The sequence below is a fragment of the Gambusia affinis genome, linkage group LG11 (assembly GCF_019740435.1).
Source record: "Gambusia affinis linkage group LG11, SWU_Gaff_1.0, whole genome shotgun sequence".
NCBI lineage: Eukaryota > Metazoa > Chordata > Actinopteri > Cyprinodontiformes > Poeciliidae > Gambusia > Gambusia affinis.
Window position 1 is genome coordinate 4147737 of NC_057878.1, and position 27561 is coordinate 4175297.

At 40.2% G+C, this 27561-nt stretch overlaps 2 protein-coding genes and 1 long non-coding RNA gene across 9 annotated transcripts in view; 1 reads left to right on the plus strand and 2 right to left on the minus strand.

Annotated features, from left to right (window-relative positions):
* Positions 1 to 21124, plus strand: part of lrch1 (leucine-rich repeats and calponin homology (CH) domain containing 1) — a 71523-nt gene extending 50399 nt beyond the window's left edge. Inside the window, exons 14-19 of one of the 5 annotated variants that reach the window (XM_044131266.1) lie at positions 917 to 989; positions 1630 to 1740; positions 8302 to 8411; positions 8860 to 8997; positions 9087 to 9164; positions 14905 to 21124. In XM_044131266.1, coding sequence (XP_043987201.1) covers positions 917 to 989; positions 1630 to 1740; positions 8302 to 8411; positions 8860 to 8997; positions 9087 to 9164; positions 14905 to 15018 — 624 coding nt within the window. In that variant the 3' untranslated portion in view covers positions 15019 to 21124. Of the gene's footprint in view, positions 1 to 916; positions 990 to 1629; positions 1741 to 8301; positions 8412 to 8859; positions 8998 to 9086; positions 9165 to 12598; positions 14177 to 14904 lie in introns of those variants that run through there. The other 4 variants (XM_044131263.1, XM_044131264.1, XM_044131267.1 and 1 more) reach the window with 4 other exon arrangements.
* LOC122839562 lies at positions 169 to 8288 on the minus strand. The gene is made up of 3 exons (XR_006372061.1): positions 5918 to 8288; positions 5571 to 5691; positions 169 to 994 (listed from the first exon to the last, which is right to left on the minus strand). It is a non-coding gene; the product is annotated as an uncharacterized LOC122839562 (long non-coding RNA).
* esd (esterase D/formylglutathione hydrolase) lies at positions 18579 to 27248 on the minus strand. Of its 3 annotated transcripts, none has more exons than XM_044131268.1 (9): positions 27142 to 27248; positions 25469 to 25543; positions 25304 to 25392; positions 24892 to 24990; positions 24669 to 24793; positions 24460 to 24579; positions 24278 to 24376; positions 24021 to 24188; positions 18579 to 22946 (listed from the first exon to the last, which is right to left on the minus strand). In XM_044131268.1, the coding sequence occupies exons 2-9, from the start codon at positions 25534 to 25536 to the stop codon at positions 22866 to 22868; spliced, it is 849 nt and encodes a 282-aa protein (XP_043987203.1). In that variant the 5' UTR covers positions 25537 to 25543; positions 27142 to 27248; the 3' UTR covers positions 18579 to 22865. The 3 variants fall into 3 exon arrangements, with proteins under 3 accessions (XP_043987203.1, XP_043987204.1, XP_043987205.1); XM_044131269.1 differs by having other exon boundaries at positions 27037 to 27221; XM_044131270.1 differs by lacking the exon at positions 27142 to 27248 and having other exon boundaries at positions 25469 to 25564.
* Positions 27249 to 27561: the final 313 nt, after the last annotated feature.

Below are 27561 nucleotides of genomic sequence, written 5' to 3' on the forward strand. Positions count from 1 at the left end.
GGAGGAATGAAGCTCTTTATCGAACGTGGAGAAAGCGACAGCCGGGGTGTTCCATGTTTTTTTATTTTATTTGCAGATGTGAAGAATTTTGGCTCCTGTTTGTCGTCTGACAAATATTCATTTGTCAGACGACAAGGAGTTGAATGATCTCCTATTCTGCTGACAGATTTTTTTCCCCCACTCTTTCCTAAATAATGTCAGCCTGAGTGGACATTTATGTAACAATCTGCTCATCACATGGGAAAGAACGATACAATATTAGGTTGATGAGATTGAGACGTAGTCTGGGAAACAACGTTTTCTCAGTGAAGCCCGTGAATCACTTATTCGTGGATTGTTCTGTGGAATGTAACTCCACATTATTCCTGGATTTATTTTTCTTGATGCTGATTGGCTGCACCCCCAGAGCAGAGATGAGGAAGGCCATGAGCGTTAGCTTCTGCGGTTGTGTTAATGCGATTTCCACATCATGTATTAATACATGATGTGAAGGTAGATTTGGTGTGTAAACTATTATAATAGGCAGTTAATTTAGACACAGTAAATTATCTACTGATTTTAGGTATTTGCAGATGAGTTTGGTCTCTTTATTACCACCAATCCTGGCATCTTCTATATAGCATTAGCTTAGCTATTCCATTTTTACCTTTTGAGATGTTTTTACAACAGTGTGTTAGGGTCACACTAAAAAAAGAAAATTATGAGAATAAAGTATTAGTTTTGACCAGTGAAATACTGTTGATAAAGCTTCATCGCACAACTGTATGTGTTTTGTTTTGTTTTTAGTTCATCTCTGCTGAGTCATTTAGGAGTTTATGCAAACTGCTCCCATGTGCTGGAAAACTTTATGTGTCAATTCTGTTAATTTACTGATGGTTGAATATTTTAAGCGATGATGTAATTTCTGTTGTTCCAGCAAGAACACCGATCTCCAATCATGGGACCTCCATCTCTCTCCAGTCCGCCGTTTGGGCTGAAACCTCGCTCAGGTGAGCTGTGAAAAAATGAGAAATGAATAAGAAGAAGAAGTCCTTCAGGCCAAAAGTTTGGCTGAGTAGTTACAGGTTCGGACTGATTATTGCGGGCGAGTCAAATCCAGCCTCGTGGTTCCGGTCCGTCTGCTTTTATCTGTACCGTCAGGATGAATTTGGCGCTTTGCGCCCTTTTTTTTTTTATTTTGTATTTTTTTTTACAGTTTAGTTTGCTAGCTTACGTCAGTGTGCTGCTAAGCGCTAATAAAGCTAACATGATGCTAACAGCATGTCAGAGTGATGTGTATTGTGAAATGCCACTAATCTTTATTTTTGTTTTGTGCTCTTTGTGTTTTGTGTGTCATTTTTTGTTTTTATTCCTCCTTTTGATGCTCCTCCCGCATGTCTTTGGTGTTAAACTCCCCAAAAATCCCTGACTCTGACCTGCCTGAACCTGTGAATCAATAACTCTGTCATTGATTCTGAACTGATTTTCTCTTTTTTTTCCCCCTGAACTTGGTGATTTTTATTTTATTTTATTAATTTTCGGGTGTTTTTTGACGTGGAATGAACTTGCTGTGCTCGTCTTTGGCGCCTCTCTCACTGCACACGGTCCTGCCATCACTTCCTGTTATCACTTCCCACTTCGTGGTTGTAGCCCCGCCCTCACTGCCGTGCTCACCCCCTCCTTCCTGTCTAGACCCCTCCCTCCTCTCACAGGCCTCACCCCTACATCGTAGACATGGCGACGGAGGCATGCTCAGCCCGGGTGAGACACTTTTTTCCTGTTTACTGGTCAGTTCACACACATCTAGACTGACGGATCCAATGTGCTCTTCTTCACTGAATTCAGATTTACACATTAATTTCCCCACTTTAGGACAACAAAGGTTATTTCTGTTCTATTCTAATAGCCGATATATTGTGTAGACAACTTTTATTACTAGTGTAAAAACGTGCTTGATGTTCATTTTTCCATTCCCTAACTTCACTTTTTTAGTGAATATCTCAGTAGCTTTCATAGTGCTGGGCGATATGCCTGAAAAGTAAAATCTCCCGTTATTTTAAACAAAACCCGATTTACGAGGATGGTCATTTTTAGCATATTAGCATAACAAAGAGCTCCAAAATATCCTTTGTTTGCTTGAGCGTTTTGAGTACTATTAAGTCGTGGCGATACGGTTGAAATACGTATCATGATATGAGCGTTTCATATCAGTCAATATTAGTAATTATTGATTGTTTTTGTTGTTGCTGCTGTTTTAAATGTCCAAAATACTTCCAAACTACTGTGGTGACGTGACCGTTCATCTTTTATCCACAATTTCCTCTTGAGCTGTTTTGCTCATTTTCTCCACCCTGATTTTATTTTTTTTTTAATTAAATTATTTTTAAGCAGTTATGACTCATGGTGGAAAAACATGAAACTGCTCCGTCTCACTCAGGCGTACTGTGAACACGTTCAGTGGACATCAGCAGCCCACATTCTGCAGACTGCTGAGATTTCATAGTCAGGCGTACAGATATCCTACATTTCTTTACATTCCTTAATTTCTCACATTCTGAATGGATATTAGCAAGTTTAATGATCTAGTTGGGTTCCAATTTAACATATTGACATGACTGAGCTCTATGTAGTTTTTTCTTGTGACAATTGTTTGGGGATGTACTTAAAAATGATTCTTTGACTAAATTCTGGATATTAGAGTCTGCAAAAAAAACAAACTATGAAGTGAATCGTGTGGATCTTGTGTTCTGTGAAACTGCACTCGATTTCGCCATCTTCTGTCCCCGTCCCACCCGGCGGGCTGTTTCACATTAGACGCCTCCGTGCGTGCGTGTGTGTGTACGCGCGTGTGTACGAAGCCGACTCTGATCAAAGGGCAGCTTTGCCACATCTGCTTTCATCTCCAGCTGTTCATGTTCTGCGGTAGCTGCTGACTAGTGGAGACATGTGGTAAACGTTAGGTTTGCTCTCTCTCTGTGTGTGTGGGTGTGTGTGTTAGAAACTCATGTGGTCACACACAAGTTGAGCTGAGACTCGGCTCATTAAGTGATGACAGTGAGAGTTTGTTCAGATGATGGAGAAGAAGAAACGCAGATCTTTTTATTGCCACAATAAAATGTCTGGACTTTCTATTTCTTGGTAAATGAAACTACAAGGCAAAAACATTCTGTTTATTCTACTTATTTATGCTGTGTTGTGTGTTTTATTTAAGTAAATAAAATCAAAAGCAAACTGATATTTGAGTTTGACATGAAGCTATTCAAAGGGGAAAAACGCTGCTGTAAATTCTAATCCACAGTTGAGGATTTGCAGATTTTTCCTTCGGATCGTTACTCTAGTAAGCAGGAAAATTTGCAGACTTTTTCGTTCAGCATTGTCTAGAATAGTTGAAGGAAAACACGGTTTGATATCTAAAATGCCTATTTAAGATGGCATTGACTGGTATTTGCAAAGCAGCCAATCCAGGAGCGTCCTTTAAATTTCCTTGCAGCTGATTGGTTGTACCCACAAGAGTGAAAATAAGGTAGCTGAACCTTATTCTCACCTTTTTTCCTCTACCATTATATTTATCTGGTTGAAATCAGGTTCCCAAAGGTTATTTATTATTGATTTGTATTTTATTCATTTAAAGATTTCTTTTAAAATGTCATCTTTTTCTGTCTTACCATCCAGCTACATAGTTCTCGTGTGATTTTATTGAGTCACTACGAGACTTATAGCAGTATGCCTCCTTTATCTAATGCTTATGTCTTCCCCTGACTGATACCTTTGTTCAGTGGGATCCTTTGCAACAAAGAATTCAAATCGGGGCTGAAAGTCTAGAAAATCCAGCTAAAAACATCTTGACTTCATTTCAGCATATTCATATTTACTGTAAGTAAAATATTTTTACAGGTACGTTCCTGCAGCTTTTGAAACAGTTTTTCAAGGGTTCATTTTCTATACACCACAAAACAATTTGCATTTTAATAGAGAACTGCTGGACAGACTGTATAATTTTACGCAGAATTTCCTTTAAGCCGTTTTATGACGATCTGTGAGCTGAAAGCATCGTTACGCCTCAGGATACGATCCTCTGTTGGCTTTAGAAACTATTTTTAAACTGACAGAACAAGATTTTATTTTTACTTTGAGCATTGGTTTTAAAAAAACATTTTTTTCTTTGTTTTTTATTTTATTTCTAGTACATATCAATGCAACAGAAGGAGCTGTTTTTTTTATTATAGCCTTACACATAGCAGTCATACACACACTGAGATACTGCAGGCCATATTAGGAAACTGTGACACTCCTTTAATCTTGTGTGTGTGTGCGTGTGTGTGTAACATCTGCACCATGAATGAGTGGTGTGTTTGTGTGTGCCTCTCTATTTTTAGCTGCTATATTTGAAGTGTTGGATAATGGTCCCTGAAGGAGCATCCTACTTCCACTGGAACGGGGTCCCAACATTTCAGATGGATCACAGCCGCGTTAGAGTGGCTGCTTGTGTTGTCTGTCTTTGTGAGGGCCGGTCAGAAGCTACAAGAAAAATCAGCTGATTTGGTTCAAGTCTTGAAGGGGAGAGAAGCATTTCTGCTCCTGTCCATCCCGGATTAAAGTCAGGATCCGGATTAAAAACCATCTAATAGTCTCATCAGAGTTGATAGTACCTTTTAGTGGTTTGTGGATAAGTATGCCAACTTGTCACTTGTAGGGAAGAAAACCCAGCCAGTGTTAGCAGCACAAGTTAGCAACAAGTTAGCTGCACGTTGCTCTGCTGGTCCTTAAAAGGCTCTAAATATGTGGCAGCACCTCTGAGCTGTGGAGGTGGTTGCTCACTCATTGTTGCTTCTCTCACAAACAGGCCTGAATCTATTCTGAAATGTTCACAGGCTAGTCTGCCAATAACAATTTCTAGCTGCAGATTATGGATTCTCATCATGTACTGTTTGATCCTCAGGGATAAATTAACAGATGACTTTTTACAGGGGCAGTATTATGTTTTATAGCACTATCAAGTAACTAAATTACCTTCAATTCTTATCAAAATGATGTGTACATAAAATATGACTTAAAAGAAATTTTGCTTCCTGGCTGAACACCTTGAAATTGGGCCTCTGTCTCTTTAAGAAGCTCCTGCTCCTTCTGAAACTCCGCCCTCAGAGAGTCATCCCAACATGGCTCCTCTATTAACCCTTTAACAACATTTTTACCAGCATTTCGCTGAGAAGTAGCTCCTATAATGAGCTCAGCAGAGCTGCACAGTTAGCAATTAGCAAACACCACTAAGTGGCTAGTCTGAAGGAGCTGAGTGGAGGACTCAAGTCTCTCCCACTCATGAGGGAGGGCTGCTCTGAAACTCAGAAGCTTAGAAACTGGAAGCTTGGAGGAGGAAACGGTGAACGGTTTTGTACACCTGACCGGTTGCCATGGAAGGAATGCTAATTATTAATATAAATAATTGCTTATTAATACAGTGGCTCTGAACCTTGTTGCTTTACTGTCCCTCTGATTTGTTCAGTGTGGAACTGAATCTTTCTCTCGCTCAAGTGTTGTTTTCGAACAAGCAGCTTATCTGTGTGTGTGATACGATTATGACTAACGCTCCTTACTTGCCTCCTGCCTCCGGCTGAGTGACATCATTCCGCCATCGTCTGCGCTCCTGACCTCATTAGTCCTGCATTTGGTTGTGGTAAACAGTTGCAGGTCCATGTGACCGCTCTGCCATCGGATCTGCATCGAACATGCAGAAAGAGAAAGGGAGAAAGGTCAGCAGAACCCGTGACCTTTAGCCCAGGTGGCGCTTTCTCCTGCCAGCAGGAAACTGAGCTCTCGCAGACCTCAAGGTAGAAATAAACACACACACTGTTCTCTTACTGCCGGTTGGGCGGCATTGTGCCGATCGTATCTGACCGCTGATGTGTGAAGGGAGAGAAAATGAAGGAAAGTTCAGACTTACATTGGTCTGATCTGGAAGCACACACACCGTTCTCCAAGCGTCATCTGCGTTTCCGGTCGTTCACAGCAAGCTTTTTAAAACTCACAGTGAAGCATAAACCACAGTAATGCACACATTTCAGCTGAGGGCGGCTGGATGAAGGCAGGTCAGCAGATTCCCAGAATGCCGTGCAGCGGCAGCACTGAGGGGAGAAGCAGCATGTAGCAACAGGAGAGAGCTGATGTCATCCACTCACAATGTTTTTTTTAGTAACTATTGTTACACACACTATTGCAGAGTGATTTTAACTCCAGTAGTTTTTACTGTAAGAGCTTATCTGGAGCCAATCAGAGTGGTTTTCCTGACGCTGTTCCTACTGAAAACAGAAACAGAGCAAAGTGAAGTTTCATCTTGTTTTGGATGTAAAACCTCATGGAACGTTTTGCAAAAGTTTGATGTGGTGTCCGGGACGTTTTGTTTTTTTGGTTTTTTTTTTGGGAACATCAAACCGTCCCATGATGCACTGCAAGGATACCAGGAGGTCATCTTATGGTCACCACTCGGAGGATATGTTTTTAATCTCAAACCTTTTCCTTTTGTTTTAAAAACACATCCAGTCAAAAACACTGTAGCAGTTTGTTTATTGTTTTATTTTTCAGATGAATTAATACAGATTAATCATGGGAGTTATTAAAGTAAACCCAGCAGAGGAATCTTCTTTCTTAAACTCGGCTCCACATCCTGTATCCTCCTGCCCTGCAGTGAGCCTGCGGCTCCCTCCTGTGGCCGTTCAGGGAACCTGCACGCATTTAGACTCCCCTCAGTTTCAGCAGAGCAGTGTAGAGATTTCAGCATGTAGAAAATGAGAAGGTGAATCATTCAGAGTGTGTGTGTGTGTGTGCGTGTGTGTGTGTGTGTGTTTTGATTGTGAAAAGGCCGAGTGTGTTCCACGCCTTTATTCCGCCCACACTCAGCTCAGGAACGCTCTCGCTGTTCAAGCCCATATTCATCCACATTTCTCCTTATTAACCTGAACTCAGTCACAGTCCGACCCTTTGATCGTTTTAATTCGTTGCTTTGATCATATATTGGATTTTTTTTTTCAAGCACGAATTTGGGGGAAAAAAAAGAGTTCAGTTCAATTAGAGGATTTATTTTGGTTTGTTTGCAGTAAATAAAATATATTTTTTAAAAAAGAAAGGCCTTCAGTGAGGGTACAACCAGCCAGCCTTTCTATTCAGGAAGTCATATTTGCGTTTACAGCGGTCAAGTCACATGACCAATCTGCTCTCAAAGTCCAAGCTGACGGCACTCTGAGCTCCGACTGCATGGCAGCATGTGAACGCCACGCTTATATAAGCGCTCTGCATGCTTTATGGCTGGCAGCCATTTTTAATTGTAACAGAGGTACTGCTGGGAGGAAGTGAGACCGTGTAGGCGTGTGTGAGTGTGTGTGTATGAGACCACATTGCTGGGGTGTGTGCATGCAGGCTCCGCTCTGAAAGCATCTCAGTGATGCAAGTCAAGATTAGTTTTATTTTTGTTGAGTGTTGTAATAGAAAAACATTTAGAAAGCTTCATATGAAATGAATCAACCTTTTTACCTGAATGTGACTCAAACTGCTTGAAGGATGCTGATGATGATTGTTCATAGGATCTGACATGAAAAGCTAAGTTCAGGTGAATAATGTGGAAGTCAGTCCACACCGTGACGGGCAGCAGCTCAGAGCTTCAGGTCAGAATATTTGATGAACCAGCACAGAAACATGGAAACCTGCTTTCATCAGTGGGTTTTAGAAACTTTCTATCGTCTTCCGTTCCTTCCTTCTTTCCTTCCTATCCTCTCTACTTCGCATCCTTCCTTTTGCCATTCCTCCTTCATTGTAGCTTCACTTAATATTCTTCTTTCCTTCCCTGTTTTCTTCCTTCTTTTTTTGTATCCTCCTTCCCTTTCATTCTTGTATGCTTCCTTCCTTCCTTGGTTTTTTGTATCTCTCTTCCCTTTTTTTCTTGTGTATTTTCACTTGTGTTCAAGGATTCAATGGGGTTTTTTTTATTGCCATTTTTTATTGCCTTTGCTTGTCTGTGATACAAAATTCAGGCTCCCAGATCCTATCTCCTTGTATTCTCTCTTTCTTTCTTCTTTCCTTGCTTCCTTATGTCTTCCCTTCCTTCCTTCCTACTGCTCCTTCCCCCTGAGTTGTGGTTCTGCTAACTCTTCCAATGTTCAGCGAACCACAGCAGCTCATCTAACTCCACTTTTAGGCGGCAGGATTAATCAACATGGATATTTCCACCCCTTCCTCAGACTCCTGTATCCTCTCAGCGTTGTGTCCCTTTAGCCCGGTTCCGTGTGAGCATCCTGTTTATTCTCTGTGTTCGCTGCCCTGCTGTTGTTGCTGCAGTGTTCCTGCGGAGCCACAAGAGCATGGAGTCCGTGGACCCCCAGTTCACCATGAGGAGGAAGATGGAGCAGCTGAGGGAGGAGCTGGAGCTGATGGAGCAGCTGAGAGACGTGAGACAACAATAAACTCGCCTCAGTGGGACGCACCGCCGCGTTCACATAGCAAACGGACACAAGGTTACATTTGTTAGCCCACGCGACAGGAGCCGCGTTTCTATTACAAACGTGTGCTAAACTTTGTCAATATTCCTGGTAATTAAAAAAAAAAGAAACACACAACTTCCCAATTGAGGTGTTTCCATTAAATAAGAATCTTAATTAAAACCACACGTGAATCAGTTTGTTATCATGTTTCCATCTTCTGAAGGATGGCAGGAAATGGTCCCCAGGCTGCACTTTAAAAAATAAAAAAAAGAAGGAGTGAAGCATCTGTTAAATGTTATAAAACAGTTGGAAATATCTAGAAATGTAGGTGTGGTAAAGACTGAAACATCACAATAATCAAACGTGTGTGAACCTTGACCTTTTCCAGCTCTATCCTTCCAACCTGCCTCCTCAGATCATCGAGAGCCGACTGAAGGTGGTCCTCCCTGAAGACCTGGGCTCGTCTCTGATGGACGGCGTCGTCCTCTGCCATCTGGCCAATCACATTCGCCCGCGCTCCGTCGCCAGCATCCACGTCCCCTCGCCCGCCGTGGTACGTGTCACAAACGCCGGGGCGTTTAAATCTGCCGGCCGCCGAGCCGAGCGGCTTCTCACCCGGATTGTTGTCGCTTGTCGTTCCAGCCCAAGCTCAGCATGGCGAAGTGCCGGCGGAACGTGGAGAACTTCCTGGACGCCTGCAGGAAAATAGGCGTGCCGCAGGTAAGATGGGCTTTTCTGTGAAGAGTTTCTCTGTGAGCTGGGGACGAATTTCATGTTTCCATCCAAAACGTTGTGAAGGGAAGGTTTTACGGCTCAGGAGGTATCGATATTCTGTGTAGAGATGCACCGATCCCAGATTAATATCTACGTCTGACCCAATATTGAAACATTTCTGGATCAAGTATTAAACGTTGTGAACCATTGAAAGAAGATCTGTTGCTGTTTATTTTTCCATGTTTGACCAAGGTAGTCAACCTATTGCTTTTGTCAGTTTCTTTATTATTATTTATTTTAAATTGGCTTTTATACTCATAATTCCACATTATATAAAATATGCAATTATTAACAACAACTAAAGTTGTTTTTCTGTTTGACCAGGCTTGTGAAGCTATGCTGGACTGGTGCAGAGTTACTAAATACATTTGTAATCCAGTACATTGATGCCCATGCTTTTTTAAATTTTTTATTATAAATTTTTAAGTGAATTTTTCTGTATCAGATCGGTATACTAAACCTCAGATATCAGTATTGGTATCAGAAGTGAAAAAAGTGGATCAGTGCATCCCTAATTCTGTTAGTTTGGAGTAGGACATGAAAACATCCTCAGTTCAACAGAGTACAACTTTTTTTTTTATTGAGATATAAAGGAAAATATAAAGGTGTCCTGCAAAAGAGATCTTGCTTGAAAGAAAAGCAATAGACACATTTTCCATTTAAGATGCAACACATTTGATAGATTTATCATCCAAATTAGGAGTTTTGCAGGATACTGAACCAGAAGTGGGAGGAAGGCTGATGGTTCCTTCTATGTAAAACCAGTATTTCCTCTCCTGCAATAAAAACTCACATGATTTGTGCAACAATGCCGATGACTTTCTCCAAAATACATGTTTCTGTCAATATAAAAACCTGGGAACCCCCTCAGCCGTCTCTCAGCTCTGGTTCCTCCTCACCCTCTCCCATTTTCCTCCTCTTTGTCCCGATCGCTTCAAATGGAGTCATTTAACATCAACATGTAGCGCTGACATCATCACCGCTGTCATCACTGCCTCCAGCTTCTAGCTTCCTCCATCTTGACGGGATTTGACCCAAACTGTAGTCAACTTGTGCTGACTGTGATATTTGCTTCGGCTTTACTGTGAGTCTCAGTGTAAATGTCTGTGTGTGTGTGTGTGTGTGTGTGTGTAATTACTCTAGCTGCATTCCCATTAATGTTACAATTGCGCAAATTGAAATTCTGAAAATCAATATGCTTAACAGAAACAGGCCACTTTTGAAAAAGTCAGATTTTGGTGGAAAGTTTTGGCATTGGGCTAGTTTTTTTTTTTTTTTTTTTTTTTTTTCGAGCTGTATCAAAATGTTTTATTTCACAAAAACTGCAACGGAAACACTTTTTATGCAGCACACACTCACGTGATCAACAGTCAGATGTTACTACTGGCAGAAATGACAAAGAACACGACAGGAAGTGGTAGGAGGAAGATGTTTTTAACTACGTATCCTCCGTGAACAAACTTATTCACGTTTGATTTTGATTGCGTTTCTTTTTTAATGGAAACGCCGCAATTGCAGAAAAAAATTTTTTTTGTTGTTTTCGTTATTAGCGGTAATATTGACAAAGATTTGTGCACATTTGTAACGGAAATGCAGCTACTAACACAAACACACCTCCTGCAGTATGAAGGGATCCTATTCATACTCTGATGTGCAACAAGTCTTAAAAGAACATTTTGAAATCTTTTGATATGAACTTGAATCCAGCAGCTAGCTGTTAGCTTAGCTCGGTTTATAGACAGGAAACGAAGAAAGCTACAGGAACATTTAATTAAAGAGATAAAACGTCATTCGATGTGTTTTAAGTCATAGATTAGGCTGACCACAACCTTAAAGAGGCAGGTGAATATTAATATTTAAAAATACTTTATTTACCCCAAAAGTGAAATATAATGTTGTGACTGATATTGTCCGAGTGTCTTCAAAAATTATTATGGATTATAAAGGATGTCCACCAACAGGTCAATTTCCTGACAGAAAATATGATACTTCACAGTGACATTTCCTGGATGACATCATCAATTGTTAGCATGCTCTGCTAATCCAGCTCATTTGCTTTTGCCGCTCCTCTTTAAACCTCTGTTAGTTAGAAAGTCAGGCAGAGAGATGTTGGAGTTGGGGATATGATCCTTGCCCGTTATGATTGATGGAAGCCATAGTGTGACTGTTTGGGGTCATAGGTCAGGTATTGTTACAGCTTTTGAGATGCTAATTAGCATAAATCTATTGACGATGCAGAGGGGAAAAGTTAGTGTTTCAGGTTTCTTTAGTAAGAAACCTCCTAGAGTGAAATCCTTTTTACATGTGTAAATCACCACACGGTGTATCAAATCCTAATTTTTCCCATTGGTGGCAAAACAATTTTTATATTTTGTTCAAAATCTCCTGGAATTATCGCATCGAGGAAAATTGTCCAGTTATTGAAATTTAGTTTGTTTTTTTTTGTACCTGCTTTCATATCGATGTGATTATTTTATTGTCATGTTTTTTCTCTCTCTCTCTACTCAATGATTCTCTTTTATTTGTCAGTATGTTCTACGTTTTTATTGTATATATATAAAAAACCCTTCTGGTTGTGTCTTTTGTTTTAACCTGTGTGACCTCTGACCTCCGCCGCTGCTTGCTGACAGCTTGGAGCCTCTTTGCGGATGCTGCTGAATGCTTTTTACTGCCGACGCTTTACTGCGCTCAGTGCTCTGGCCTCCCATCAGCCGCCTCCCCCTCCCCCTTACTGGGCTGCTTACTGGGAGAGAGAGGGCCAACCAGTCACCAGGATTACTTGAGCATCCTCTCAGTAAGCATCCCTGATGGTTGCCGTGGTAACCCCCTGCCTGCCTCTGCTTCCCTGCCGGCTCAGACTTGTGACTTTTGAACTCTGCGTCCATTGGTTAATCTCCTGCCTTTTCTTTTTTCTTTCTTTACCTTTCGGCTGGATCACGCCATCTTCCTGTCTTTTCTTCTTTCGTTCTTTGCTTTTTTCTTTTCCTTTTCTTCCTCCTTCTTTTTCTTTCTTTCTCACACCTTTCTTTTGCTCTTTTTCTTTCTGTTTCACTTTCTTTCTTTCCTTTTGGTTCTACTCGTTTGTGTGTGAACTACTTTCTTTCTGTCTTCATTTAACCTTTTGTCCATTTCCCTTTTTGTACTTTTTTTTTCCTTCTGTCCATTTTTACATCTTCACTTCAACCCTCATCTCCTCATGTTCTTCAATCTTTACAACCAATTTTCTTTTCTTTTTTTCTTTCACTTACTTGCTTTTGTTTCTTTCACCGTTCATCCTGTCTTCCTTCTGCCATTCCCTTCCATCTTGTTTGTTTTTTTTCCTTTCTTTTGTCTGACCCACCTTCATTGCATTGCCTCTCTCTTCCTGTCGGGGGCGCCAGTCTTCCCTTTGTTCACCCTACGACATCACCCAGTGCCGTCTGCACCAGGTCCGCACCACCATTCTGGCCCTGGTCGCCTTGGACACGACCCCTCCGGACAGGAAGCACGACAAGACAATCCCAGCCAGAAGCCCCGCCCCCTGCAGGGCCTCAGAGACTCGCTCATTGGTCTCCGTTACCACCCAAACCCCGCCTCCCGCTTGGCAGATCTGGGACGTAATTGGCTCCAGCTTGGTTCACGTCCTCTGCTTGGTTCTCTTGTTCATAGCCTACAGTTGGATGGAGCTAACGTAGCAACAAGCTCCGCCTTCCTACAGGCCAGGCTCCTCCCCTTCCCCTCTAGGCCCCTCCCTTTTTTTGGTCACTGCACAAATCCAAGCCTTGAGATCATTCCCTTTGTCTTCGATGCCTTTTTGTCACGCGTCTGAGAGTTAGAGTAAGTCTGTTGTGACTGGAATAAACAAAGCCATCCTTCAGCAGACATGAAGAAAACGGCGCAGAATGAGCCACTTCCTCTACGCTTTTCTTTTCTCTTTGCAATAAACTGGAACAGAAGCAGAACAGGACCGACTGTTGCCATAGCGTCCATCTGAAACAGTGAACCCGCCACCAAATGCACTTTAATGTGTTACAATAAGCAGATTGTTTGTACGACTTTAAAGTTGTGCGTGTTGGACCTCGTTGGTCCGTGAACGTTTCATTAAGTCGTTTTGCAATTGAGAATCAAAACTTGAAAGAATAAAAAAACACTTATTCCATTATTCATTCTCATGCAAAATTCAGAGAACTACAACATATCGATGTTATTTGTATTTTTGACTTTATCCTCACATCAAAAATTAAGCATTCATAAAACATCCCTGTGACCTGATTACATTTTAAATTCTGATTCTCTGTGAAGCTCCGCCCTCTGTCCCGCGATCGCTGAACTTTATAAGCGTTTGATTTTTGATAGAGAATTATGTAAAAAAATGCAAAAAATTTCTATATATTGTATTTTTTTTAATCTCATGTGAAAATGAATAATGAACAGGTTGTTTTTTTGTTTTGTTTTTTTCAATTTTTGATAAGAAAAACCAATTGAACAAAACCGTTGTCTATTGAAAATCCAGCAGCCGTTTAGTCATGAAGCTCTGCTGGAGACAGTTGGGGTTTTTCTCTAACAGGGTCCGTTTGTTATTTTGGCTTTAGGATCAAAATATATCAGTGTAATATGTTGTTAATTAAACTCTATCGGTTTTTAAAAAGTAAACAGTGCTGTGACCCCTGGACTTTGGAGTAGTTGGCAACTTTAGGCTTTCTTTCTTTTCTTTTTTTTTTTTTTTACTGACATTTACAACATTACAAATCAGTCAACTATATTTTGTTACCATGAAAGCATTTCAGGCATTTTTTGGTTTGGTTAAATATAGTCAGGGTTGACATTTAATCTTTGAAATATGACTTAATGCAAATTTATTTTAAGTGACGACGTGTTTAGTTATAAAACTATGTTCAGGCAGTGAGACAAGCACCCAGAAGTAGGTATGAAATTCTCACAGTATAATAATCTTCATTAAAATGTTCTACTGGTTTACAGCATGGTGTTTTTGAGGTTTTTTTTCCTTCTTCTTTTTAAGTTCACAATCATGATCTGAATAAAGTAGTATAATAAATCAGATATGTAAAACAGAAGAAGGTTCAGATTTTACTTCCTGTTTAACGCTTAACTATTTGCTGCTGATTTGAAATTTGTATTTTACGAGTGAATATTTTTTTAACAAGCACACATTCTTTGAAAGTAGACGTTTGCATGCAGTTTTGAAAAGTACAGAATTTGTTTGAGTAATTTTTTCCCAGTCTGGATAAAGTGTAGTTATTACAAGAATAAAGTCATTATGAAAATAGTCAAAAATAATAGGAGAATAAATAAAGTCAGTTTTATGAGAATCATCTTTTTCTCTTATCACTCTTGTTCTCAGTTGTTGCTATGGGGGCTCAACCAGTTACTATTTTTAGAGGACAATATCTTGTAGATACATTGTAAAAAAAATATATATATATATGGTATATATATATATGATGTGATATGAAACATTAAGTGACAAAAAAGCAAAAACATACTTTTTTATGGTACTCCATAAGACAGCAGACCAGACCCTGGAAACTTTCACACATTCTCCTCAAACATTTTATATTTACTGGCATTGTGTCTCTCTTCCTGCATCTGCTCCTGCAATTTTCCCCCCCTCCCTCTCTCTTTCTCGTCCCTCTCTCCTTCTCCTCCCTCTCTCCTTCTCGTCCCTCTCTCTCTCCGTCCCTCCCAGGACAAGCTGTGTCTGCCTCACCACATCCTGGAGGAGAAAGGCCTGGTGAAGGTGTGCGTCACGGTGCAGGCCCTGGTGGACGAGGCCTCCTCCAAACCCCCCGTGTTGGTGTGAGCAGCGGAGCAACGGGACCGACGCCACCGGTCCACGTGACGTGACGTGACGTGACATGACGTGACGTGACGTCGCGGTTCACCTCCGCATCGGTCGCAGTATCGCAGCACTTTGAATTCCCGCTCGTCAGCGTGCAGAAAGGGAACCAATTCGGTCTGGAGTGGGTTTATTTACCAACTCAGAAAGAGGAACATTGAATCGAGCGTCTTGGCTCGCTGCAGGTGTTTGTTTTTTGTTTCTTTTAAAAACCCTAAAAATCAGGAGTTTGGGATCCTTTTTTTCTTCTTTACAGTGATCAGCTAAAAGGGCGGACGTTAGAGCCCCACATTTTTTATGTTTTAAACCAAATCAAGAAAATCTTCACACCGGCTGGTCCCCATTACTTTTGTAAAAGTATTGTGACGGTTATGAAAAGGAGAAAAGAATTTCACAAAAAAACAAACAGAAATCGAGAGGATACAGTGGAGCCACGCAGCGTTTGTGGATTTTTCTGTGGAACGTAAATTCAAAGTTATTTGTGGAAAATTTGCCTCGTAGCGTTTTTTTTTTTTTTGTTTTTTTTGCAGAACATATGTAAAATATTAGATATTATCAAATATTGGAAAGAAAATGCAGCTTGAGAAGCTGAAATGTCTTAGTGCAATGCTACTTGACACGATATTGGCTGGTGTTTGCACAGCAGTGTTTTTATCAGAGCACAAATTTTAAACCCATTTTTACACCCAAATTTGCAAAACTATCCCTTCCCGTTTTTCTGTCCCATAACATGCAAGAAAAGACATTTTTCCAAGGCTATGTTTTATACTTCAGCATAGAGATGTTTATTAGCCAGAAGGATGTCGGCCAGTAGCCAATCCAGGACAACGTAATAATTGTGAGTCACATTTACAGAATATTTGTTTGGACCCTCCCAAAATCAATAACTAAATATTACTTCCCCCAATGCTGTTTCTGTTGACCCTTTGCAAGTACGTCACCTAATCATGTAAAGCCGCCATGACGGACGTCAGAAGGGAGGAATGGGAGTGTCAAAAAGCGACTGGGATTGTTTCCCAGGTTTTATTTTTTCTATATTTCTATGGCTTCCACTGGTTCCACAGAGATAATTTATCTGTGGACGTACACTTGGGGCTCATAGGCAGCAGGATTTACAGAAGTTGGAAATGAAGCTAGCTTAGAAACCAACACTTACCTTTACCTTTCTGATGTATTCGTTGATTTGATCAAATCACAGACTTTGCTTGAATTCACATACGACTTTATAAACAATGGTTTGTCTAACACCATAGAACACCTAAAAGTGTACAAAAGTCTAAATCCTTTAGACTAAAGTCCTAGACTCCAGCATGTATCTTTTTCCATATCTTTTTTTGTATATGGTAGGCTATATGATGCTCCATGGTTGTTATGGTTAGCCAAGTACCTTCTCCATAATAGAGTATTAGCTGCATTTCCATTACAAATTTGTGCAAAACGTTTATAAAACGTTTATAATGAGAACTTTTAGCACAAGTGGAAAGTGAGACTGGGGGAGGCGGAGTCTTGCTGGTACACCGTCACAAATCAGACATGATAAAAAGACGGCATAAGCCTATGCACCCCTATGGTTAATGTATCAATACTCACAGATGAAAAAAACGATACTTTCCGAGGGGGAAATAAATTTGATAAATATTGTAGAATCGATTTTATTATACAGCTCTACTTGCCAGTGCAAAAAAGCTTTGCAGGAGCTAACGTGCACATATGTTTATTTTATTTATTTTTTCCCCCACCAGGGGGTCTTTTTGTGGGCTCTAGTGTCCCTTATACAACAGTGGGTTGACAGGAAAGGGGGGAAGACATGCGGCAAATGTCGTCGGGTCCGGGAATCGAACCTGCGACGTGGACTGAAGGCCTCCAAACGCTGCCCTCTACGCCACCGGAGCACGCTCCGTGTTTATTTGACTTCCGTCATGGCGGAGTGAATAGCATGACGTCACGTGCAAAGGGCCAATTGCTTCGTGAAAGAATCCATTCCACTTGATAAACAAGAAAAATTATCATACCTCTAAAACTCCACTCCGGGTTTTCCTAGTTACCTACGACAATTCACCTCCACATGCTTCTAGCATAAACAAAAAAGTGAAGGCTGGATTTTAGCTTCTGCGGTAAAGCTAATAGAGTTTTCACTCTTTGTGTTAGATGAAGGTATATTGGATATTTGAACTATTAAAACATCCAGTCTTAATAGTTTTTGTAAATTGTTCACGTATTTCAACTATTCGTGGATAGCTGTGGTCTCTAACCCCCATGAATACCAGGGTCCACTGTACTGTTATCAACTATGCTATTTTATGAGAAAAGCCATAAAAAAATGCCAAAAATGTGGGTTTTTTTAAATTATTATTTTTGATGATAAATCCAGAAATTGGTATTGTTTTTATTGAGATATTTTTTTTTTGCCAAATGCTTTTGGTTGAAATTGCAAATTTATTTATTTATTTTTTTTCTTTCTTTTCCCTTGAGAAATCAATGTATTTAAAATTTCGCAACACTTTTTTCTCCCTCCTCCAGTTATTTTTTTAATCCTTTCTTTTGGCTTCAAACATACGGTAAGTTGCTTTAGAAGCTCTAAATTTTGTGAAGCGTTTTTGGACACATTTAGACTTTTTTGTCATTCCAGTCTGAATATTTTAGTCGCCTCAGCGATCCGGCTGTCTATGCACACATCATTTAAAACGTTTTTGGGTTTTTTTGGAGACTGTGTACAGATATATTTGGTTGTTTTTCTACTGAGCTTGTAGCTGAAATGTTTTTGCTCTCACTTCTCTGAAGAGAATCAAACCAAAATACTAAAGTCTTATGACGGAGGGAGAAGGCTTTTTATCTACTTCTATTTAAATCTGAAGATATTTATAATATAAAGAGGAGCTGAAAAAAACAGAGGCTTGAGTTTTTGTATAGAGTCAGACAGAAATAGGCCAAAGCTATTTTTCTCTAATATATTTTGGGTATAAGTGTGTATATCATCTAAAGTTTACCCGTCTCTGGTGTGTGTGTATATCTGTCACTGTCTCTCTGGACGACACTAATCTGACTTTCTCTGCGTCGTTTTCTCGTGCGCCGCTAACCGATTTGTCCAGTGGAAATGGAATAGATGGACTCGTTGATGCGTTTCCTTCAGATGCAGTTTGTTTAATGTGCCAAAACACACACGCTGTTAATAAAAAAAAAAAAAAAAAAACAGACAAAAAGTGTAACAAGACAAAACGTGGAAAAGTTCCAGCGCTGTACATTTCTGTGTCTGCCCCCCGTCATTGATTTCTTAAAACTCGGTGACTGGTGGATATCTGACGTTGGCACGCAGGTCGAGGAGTGAGCCGATCATCGTGCCTCTCGTTCAGACCTGGACTGCTGGAGTGTTTTCAGACATTTTGAAATAATTATAATTTTGAGTTTTAAAACGTCTCAGAACAAAAAGTCAGATTCTCACAGCTCTGGAGAGAAAATTTCAAGTTAATGTAGCAAAACATTCCTTTGGCCTGCTGACTGCGCTGAAGAGGCTTTTTCTGTGTGTGTGTGTGTGTGTGTGTGTGTGTGTGTGTGTGTGTGTGTGTGTGTGTGTTTCAGGCTGGAGTTGTTGCTGTGTGAGATTACAGACTGTGTGACTCAGGGTGGGCTTGGTTTACTGCACTGTTGATGCCTCATTACCCAGCGTGCTTCGTCAACAGTATTTTATAGTGTGTGTGTGTGTGTGTGTGTGTAAGTGTGTGTGTGGCCTTTGGCATCATGTTGCTCTGCAGACCTGGCGAAAATGGATGCGTTAAAGGGGCAGAAAAAAAATCTGTTGCCCTCATTGAACTCTGTAGTAAGAGAACAAAATGTTTTACCTCCTGAACTTTGAACCACATCGTTTTGAAGGACGGAGACGAAACGCCGCTCGTAACTAAAACATGAACGCAGAACCTCTCAACGTTCAGCATCATTCTTCTTGCATACAACACACGTAATGCAGGTTTCATTTTATTTCTTGAGCTTTGTTTTTTTTATTCGCTCAGCGCAGGCATCATTTTAGGACAGTTTTGTGCCGGACCGAAGACGTACTTGTAACTATCTCACCGCAGATGAAAATATGCGGACCTGTCTGCAAAAAACAGACAGGTCCGTTTAAGTTAGTTTCAAGTACAAATATCTTAGTTCACTTACAATAACTTACCTTTCAGCAAGATATGAGTCAATTTCTTAATATTAAAAGATTAAAATTCTCTGGCAGATTACTTCATTTATAGCACTGGGAAAATGTCTTATTATAAGTGAAAATGTCCTCCAGTGGAACCAGTTATTATGAATATTAAATAATTCTTCAGTTAAAACAAGCCCCTATATCTGGCTGAAAAGTTAATTGTATGTTTCTTATTTCAAGTGTAACTGAAATAAGTTGAAATCTATTGATTTATTTTTTTATTTCCATTAAAAACTAGACCAAAAATACTTGGTAAGATTTCGTGTTTACATTCCTTCACTTCCAGAAGCAGCCATCTTCTGCTTCCTGCTCAGCTGTAATATTTTTATCTTATTCACTTATTTAAAAATGTTCTTTTGAGATCCGACTCTTATCAATAGAAAGGAACGGAAACGAACAGTTTCAAAGTTTTGCAAAACTTTCACTTGCACCAATAACACCCAGCACTGGTTATTGGATAGAGTTGTAATATAAAAAAATAAAAAAAGGCCCAGAAAATATCATTTCCAGTCTCCATGCCATTTTCATTTTAAACGGGCTTTCACATCTTATATTATCGATTAGCTTGGTTAGCATTTCTGAATCACTAGCCTAGCAAAGCGGCTTTGCTGTAACATGTTCAGCGTTCATGTAATCTGCCTCCACAGGCAGGCAGCCGGTACTACAGTGGCACTAAAATGATTAAATTAGTAGAAACCTAACATCAGTTAAAAACTAGAGCTGCCCCTTTACAGCATCCGCTAAAACATGCTCTGCTTTTTGTTTCCAGCTTGTCTGGAGAGCCAGAAAGAAACTTTAACATTCTTGAACTGCAGTGTTGTTGTTGTTTTTTTCCATCTTGGTTTCCAAAGCTTTCGCCACTTCCAGATTCAGCAGTAAAATAAGGAATTTTAATTTAGAAACTAGAGACACACACAAAAAAGACTTCCACTGGATGGATTTAATAGTTGCCAAAAGAAATATCCTCTGTCATGTTAAATGTTTTTTTATTATTATTATTATTGTAGAATAACCTGTACATATTATTTATCACGATGTGCAGAGTTTAGACTTTACATACTGTATGTTCCACCTGAGAAAGGCTGGGGGTTTTTGTTGTATGAAAATGATCTCTTTTTTGCGTATTTCAACACTACGGGCAGCTCGGCTGAACACAAATCAGTATAATCCCATAAATCTGAGAGCTACCAATCGTGTTTCAAACTTCTGATATTTAACATTCCTGTCGAAAACGATTGACTTTGCCCAAACGGATCACGGCGATGTTGTGGCACCGCTGCGGGAGACAGGAGCAGGAAGTCCAGGGTGATAATAAGGGATCTGATCGTTAAAAGTCTTCGTTTTGGGTCTTCCACGGTTCGGTTCGGTTCGGTTCGGTGCACATCGAGTCTCAGCGGTTCAGGGGGCAGGAAGGGGGGGAAAAAAAGCAATAAGACCAAACCGACTGCTTCCCCCGAGAGTTTCTGCACTTTAAAGTTTTGTGTTTATACGTCTTCGTTTTTGGCCACTGAGAAAAATCTGGGCTGAGTTTAGGTTAGAATAGTGATGCCAGTGAACACAATGTGTGTGTGCCTGCTGAACGTTGGAGCAGTTTGTCTGTTTTGTTTTTCTTAAAACGTCTCTTCTTTTTGTATTAATGCTCACAGTTTTTTTGTACTTTTCTGACAGGGAGCAAATGTATTATTTTTTTGTGACTTCTCTTCAGGTTTGCTGAACTGTCGATGTAAACGTGCCCTCTTGTAACAGTTTGAACTTTTGTCAAATGTACAGAGTGCATGAAATGACCCTGTAACGTCGCCTTAACTGCTGTGAATACTGTATATACTGTACTGTATTTCTCATCACTTTATCAGTAAAGACCTCACATGTCGAAACAAAACACATCTTCTATGAGCCGGCTGCACCTTACCAACACGACACAAATACCGGATGAATTGGGAAAACGATTCGTCCGTTAAATCAAGACTTGGAAAAATTTGAAGAGGGATGAAATTTGCTTTTCAGACATGATTAAGAAAGGGAGAAACAAAAAATGATCAAATAATGTTTGATTATCTGATGTTATTCCATTTTTTTTTTTTTTTTTGGTCAATAAGAAACTCAATTTCTAAAAAAATAAGTTGCTTTTTAGGATTTAATTTATATTAAAATTTCATGGTTAAGGTCAGATTTGTCACGCCACAACTTGACGTTTTTCCTTTTCATTTTTTATTGAGTTTCTGATTGAGTTGTGTAGCAACAATAAGCCTGGGCTTCAGCCTGTTCCTCTCTGATGGTAAATTACTGGTTTGCAAAACGACGTTTTATTTTGTTTCATTCAAAAGTCTAAAAATGACTATTTCTAGAGTCTGGATAGCTCAAATGCTAAATAAAACTAGGAAGCCGCATTTATATTAAAATGGAACTGATTTGTCAGTTTACGTAGCAGAAAAGAAGTGAAATAGCCCTTTATCGTATTGGCGAATAGGAAGTTAACTTCAGAATTGGAGGTTTTTGGAACGTGCAAAAAATTAAAACCTGTTTACTGGTTGAGCATTTTCCTGAGGTTACATTAAATAAATATTTTTTTTCCAAGAATCACAGTCCTTTACATTCATTTCAAAATGTACAATAGTAAAGTTTACTTGTGATTTCTGTCAGATTTTACGACAGTTGAGGGAAAAAAGTAAAGAAAAAAGTAAAGAACATCTGGAAGGAGAAAAACGAAAGAAATAAAGGAATAAAGGAAAGGAGGGATGGAAGTAACTATATGAGGATGAAAGGAAAGATGAACTCTTAAGAGGAATTTAATATTTAGAAAATGTGATGAGGGTTGGTGAATATAACATCGTTTTTCCATAAGTAGCCAGACCTACAAAATAAATGTTTTGTACTCAAGATTTCTTGAATATTCTAAAAACTTTAGGCGTTTGTAGAAATTTGGGTCTAAAACAGAATATTTATATTCTTGAATTTACACTGCAAAAACAAATTATACCAAATATTTTTGTCCAATGTTTAGTGCAAATATCTTACACTTGGAAAAAAAAAATACCAAGACAAACTTACTTGTGACTTTTCAGATACAGGAGCTTGTTTTAAGTTATTTCTTAAAGGGGAAGGGCTTTTGGTTAGGGAGAAACATAACATGAAAAGGTAAAAAAAAAAAAAAAAAGAAGATTTTTAGATAATGCTGCCTCTTTAGTACTGGTAAAAATAAAGTAGTAATTCCACTGGCAGATTTAATTTCTAACATTTTAAAACACTTTTATTCTTTTTCTTTGTTTATTGTAGCACATGTGTAAAAAAAGTGAAATGTCGACGCTGGGCTGTAGGGTGTTTTTGTTACTAATAGCTCAAAGCTGTTAGAGGAGGCAAAAAGAAAGATCTTTAAAAAAAAAAAAAAAAAAAAAAAAAAGCAAAAAAAGAGTAATGAGTTTTTATTCCAAAGAATTCCTATTTGTTCACAGACACTTTCAGCTCTAATGAAATAAGACATGGTCTTGTCCATCACATGGTCAGGTCTGAGGGGGCTTTTAACCCAGAAGGCAACATTTCCTCAGATTGTTCCAGGACATTATTGTAGCTGGGCGTTCAGTCAGAGCAGCAGGTCACTTTGTACTGATGTTGGCGCCGCGGCGGCTCAGGCGTTCAGGTACTTGGCGTGATGCTTGATGTGGTCGTTTATAAACGAGTAGATGAAGAAGTAGCTGTGGTCGTAGCCCTGCAGGAGAATTAATCAATTAATAAAATACTTCATGACGCAAGAAATCATGTTATACAAACGTGCTCATTGATTAGAGGAAAGCGTTCATTTTGGGTTGTGTGACAGGACGACTGTCACTAATCAGGGAAGACGATCCTTGCTTCCAGAAATGCAGCAGCAGATGCCTGCTTGTAGTTTGCTGCCAGCCCTGAAGGGGGCGCAGCAACCATGGAGTGGCAACATCTACATACATGGAAAACCTGACCCTGAACATCAAGGTGAGGATGTTGCCATATCTTTTGATCACAAAAAATATGGCAACTAAATGTTGCACTAAATGTGCTGATTTGTGGCACCTTTTTCAAATTTACTAATATTTCAAGATCTATTTGAAAAAAAAAATGTTTTATTGGCTCTAGCCTTTCTTTGACAGGAAAGTGGGTAATTAGAGAAAGGGGGGAAGACATGCAGCAAAGGTTGCCAGGCTGGGAATGGAACCTGCGAGGAGTAAGGCCTCCATATGTGGGTTGTGCTAAACCCCGGTGCCACCTCAGAATCCATCTGAAGCTCTTTGTTCCCGACTCTTTGTTCTTCCTGTTGTGACAAAGATTTCTTTTAAATGCGTGGAAAGCAACACTAAGGATTGGGTTTATTCCTGGCATCAACTAAGTTGCAAGGGGTGCATAACAACAACATTAGTCTTCTTGTTGATGTACTAGCATAGATTGCAGATCGTTTAGCTAACATGATCTGCAGATGTTAGCGTTGAGCGTCATATGCTTTTATTTTGTAGCTTCGGCTTCCAACAGACATTGTGAAACAGGAAGTTAAATTAGAAGAGGGTTTGGGGGATTAGTCAACATTCAGCAGAGTTGCAGTGATTGGTCAGATTTGTAGAAAAGTTGGAATGATTGGGTGAAAATTGCAAAGTCCATGCAAATGATGACTGAATATAGCTTAACAGTTGCAATTGAGACATCTCAACCTCCTAGCCACTGATGGTGCCTGCAGCATTATGCTGTTGGGATTTAGATCAAAATTTAATTGGAAATCTGAGAGAATCTGAATGGTTGTGAAGCTCTGGGGACGGACCGGCTGCAGTCTGAAGACGACAGGGATTTTCTTCTCTGAGCAGACGGCGATCAGGTTGTCGGGCAGCAGCTGGCTGGCAGACAGAAACTGATCGTCTCGACCCTGGTCGATGAGGATGTCGAGCTGAGGGCCGGAGTAGGAAGCCGCCAACACGGTGGCGTCATACGCCTGGAAAAACAAACGCAGCGTTGTAGAAAAAGTGCATTCTCCCTTGAAACATGCTCTTATTGTGCAGCAGAAGGCCGCAGGGTTCCCACCTCCCACGTGGACCGGTCGGCTCCCAGGTAACCCGTTAAGGCCTTCTGACCCCAGGGACACTGCATGGGGTTACAGATGGGAGCGAACGCAGACACGGCCTGCGAGGGAAACATCAGGATGAATCAACGTCTTAACAGCAAACACAATCCAACTTCCTGTCTGAGCAGAAACAGGAAGTTACCTTGTATTTTCCCGGATTCTTCAGGGCGCAGATGAGCGCCCCGTGGCCCCCCATGGAGTGCCCGCTGATGGACATCCGGTCCGGGTCGGTGGAGAAGTTCGCGTTGATGAGCTTCGGGAGCTGAAACAGAAGACGGATGTTGGTTTAGATGACAGGAAGATGAAGAGGTGAGTGTTTGGTGGTGAGATGGTGGAAGGAATCCGGAGCACCTCCTCTGTGACGTACGAGTACATGCGGTAGTTGGTTTTCCAGGGATCCTGGGTGGCGTTGACATAGAAACCAGCTCCTGTCCCAAAGTCCCAGCTCTCATCTTCACCTTCGATGCTGCAGCCACCTGAGGCAGGAAGGCAGGAACGCCGTCACTTTGTTCCACAGGCTCACTTTCTGACCCACTGTGGTGTGTTTTTGAGTGTGTGGTGCGTGTCGTCTTACGTGGGCTGGTGTCCGGCGCCACGATGATGATGCCGTGTTCGGCTGCAGCCAGCTGGCTGCCTGCTTTGGTGATGAAGTTCTGCTCGGTGCACGTCAGGCCTGCAGAGAGAAAACACACCTCAGTCAGGTTTCCATCACGTTCCACAATCTGCAAAACACTCCAACGATTGGTAAAGTAAAGTTAGCACAGTTAGCAAAGTAAAGTTAGTACAGTGGTTTGTCCAACAGTACAAACCACGGAGATGAAGAACCTTTCAAAAGTACTACATTCATGTAATTAAGGCCAACTTGCATTTTTTTATTTTATTAAATAAAGACATTTTAAGGCCTTCAGTTTAGATACATGAATTTAAGACTTTCTAAGGATACAAGTGAATTTAAGACCTTCACCATACTTAGGCCTGAGACTCACCAGAGAGCCAGTAGAGTACGGGACATTTGTCTGTTTCAGCCTTGGGGGGAAGATAAATGGCAAACTTCATCTTACACTTCAGCTCAGTGCTGAGGACAGAAAACGGGCAGGAATTTAACAGACGACTGTGAAGTTCAACTTTTTAAGGCCAGTTGTTTGTCTCACCTGTCATGTTCAAACACCTTCTGCAAGCCGCCGGCACACTTGTTGGAGGACACCTGTGTGAGAGCCATCGCTGACCTGCAGACAGGGAGGTCACTCCGTGTCTTCATTTGTAGCACATCATCATATTGTTATCGTCACATAACCTCGATTTCATCACAGATCACGTTTTCCTGATATCATTCAGCTCTAAAATGTACAAACATCAGTACCGGCCGACGTTGGTACATTTGTTTTTTTTTTTACATATCAGTCTTGGTCCGATAACTAAACCTGGGCCGGTATTAATGTCGACTTAATTTAATTTAATTAGTTTATTTGATAGGGACAGACATACAGCGACAGACAAACTGAAGGAAAACAGCAGTCCCATGTTTATGTCACAGTGCAATAGCAAAAGCTAATTCGCAGCACTTGTCCCTAGAAGTACTGCGAACGGCTGGGAAATTTGCATAATAAAAAATAATAATTCAGAAAATATTGGCTGTTGGCAAAAACATCGGATATTGATATCGGCCCAAAGTTTCATATCGGTGTATCCCCAATTTAAAACGCATTCAATTATGTTATTACCTTTAACTAAACATTTGACTGGGACTCAATTTCTAATGTTCAATGATTCTGGGGCAATAAAATAAATCCTAATAAGACCATCCCTATTAATAACTGAGATTCCTCTGAATAATAATGTGACTCATCAGCAGGAAAACATTCATTACAAAGTGACAGAATGTGTCACTGGAGCACAAGAGCTGCAAAGTGATAAAGTTCATACAGATTCAGCAAAGAACATTGTTATCCAGAAGAGAGCATAAACAGTGGTCTTAATGCAGATATCCAAGATTACTTTGTGTGGTCCAGAATGGTTTTAAATTATTATTTTGATAATATTTTAGAAGTTATTGCATGTTTCATTTAATGCAGTATGAAGCATGAACATGATTTGCTAGCTGTCACTGCAAGACTTCCTGGAACAAATGACATAAGTCACTTAACGTCAGAGTGACTGCTAATGCATCTTTAAATATTTCCATGTTCATGCTGGTGAAGAGCATGAACATGGAACAGCTCCCACCTGTCTGTAACACAAGAAGGAGAGTTCTCAGGAAGGTTATCGTAATCTTTATCCACCCCATCCTGAGCAAAGACCAAATTTAGCATAATCACACAGTAACATGTCGATTTTAACAGTTGCACAACCATTAATTCTAAATAAATCAGCGTGAGTCAATACATACAATGCTACAAAAACAAACAATACAAAAATCTGTCATGCATATCACCGGTTATATAATTTCCACCGTCCCAGTCACTTTCCATTCTCTTATCCTGTGCTTAACACCAGCGCACAATAAACCAGACAAGCTTTAATTAGGGAGCGTTCTATTCAAGCCGAATTGCTTAAACTGCTGTCAAAATCTAAACGCGTTTATTATTCCCATTAATACATTTAACACAAAGGTATAAACAGGAGAAAAGAGAAAACCTATCCAAATTTAAACAGGAGTTTTGCGTGTGGTATGTAGGGGGCGTGCAGGAATTAGCAAGTAAAGTTAGCACTTAGTTATTACCTGCAGCTGCTTTTTATGAATGTCCGCCTGCAGCTAATGCAGTTAGTCACTCGGGAAACAATAAGCTCACAAATTAAACGCATAATTTTAATTTCTTTAACATACCTGAAGAAATCACTGGGTTTGCACGGAAAAGAGTGTTAGCTTTGCTAACTCCACAACTAGGAGCAGCAGAGGGCGAGGGAGCGTCAATGATTTAACGTCGTGACGTCACAGAGCCGCCCCCAAACCTCAGTTTGAGACGCGCTGAATGAGTTTATACACCAGAGGGCGCCAAATTAGAGGGGAAAAAATACATCCTGCTATTTTACTTTCCGAAAGTATAAGTAACTGTAAGATGGACCTTCTTATAAAGCTTGGAAAGAAAAAAAGACAACTGGTCGAGAGTCTGCGCAGTTATATAATACTATAGTATGAATGTGCTACAAAAAATACTGGTCAAACTAGAAAAATACAAATAGAAACAGAATGAATTGAAATAGGTACACAAAATGTAAAATTTAATTTCGCTAAAAAGGCGCAGGA

Excerpts from the sequence above, each read along its gene's own strand:
- esd (XM_044131269.1), bottom strand. The coding sequence starts at position 27,119 with ATGCGTTTAATTTGTGAGCTTATTGTTTCCCGAGTGACTAACTGCATT. Across the intron at positions 24,794-24,891 it reads GGCGCCGGACACCAGCCCAC|GTGGCTGCAGCATCGAAGGT; the intron begins GTAAGACGACAC and ends TTCCTGCCTCAG. Across the intron at positions 24,377-24,459 it reads AGAATCCGGGAAAATACAAG|GCCGTGTCTGCGTTCGCTCC; the intron begins GTAACTTCCTGT and ends TTTCCCTCGCAG.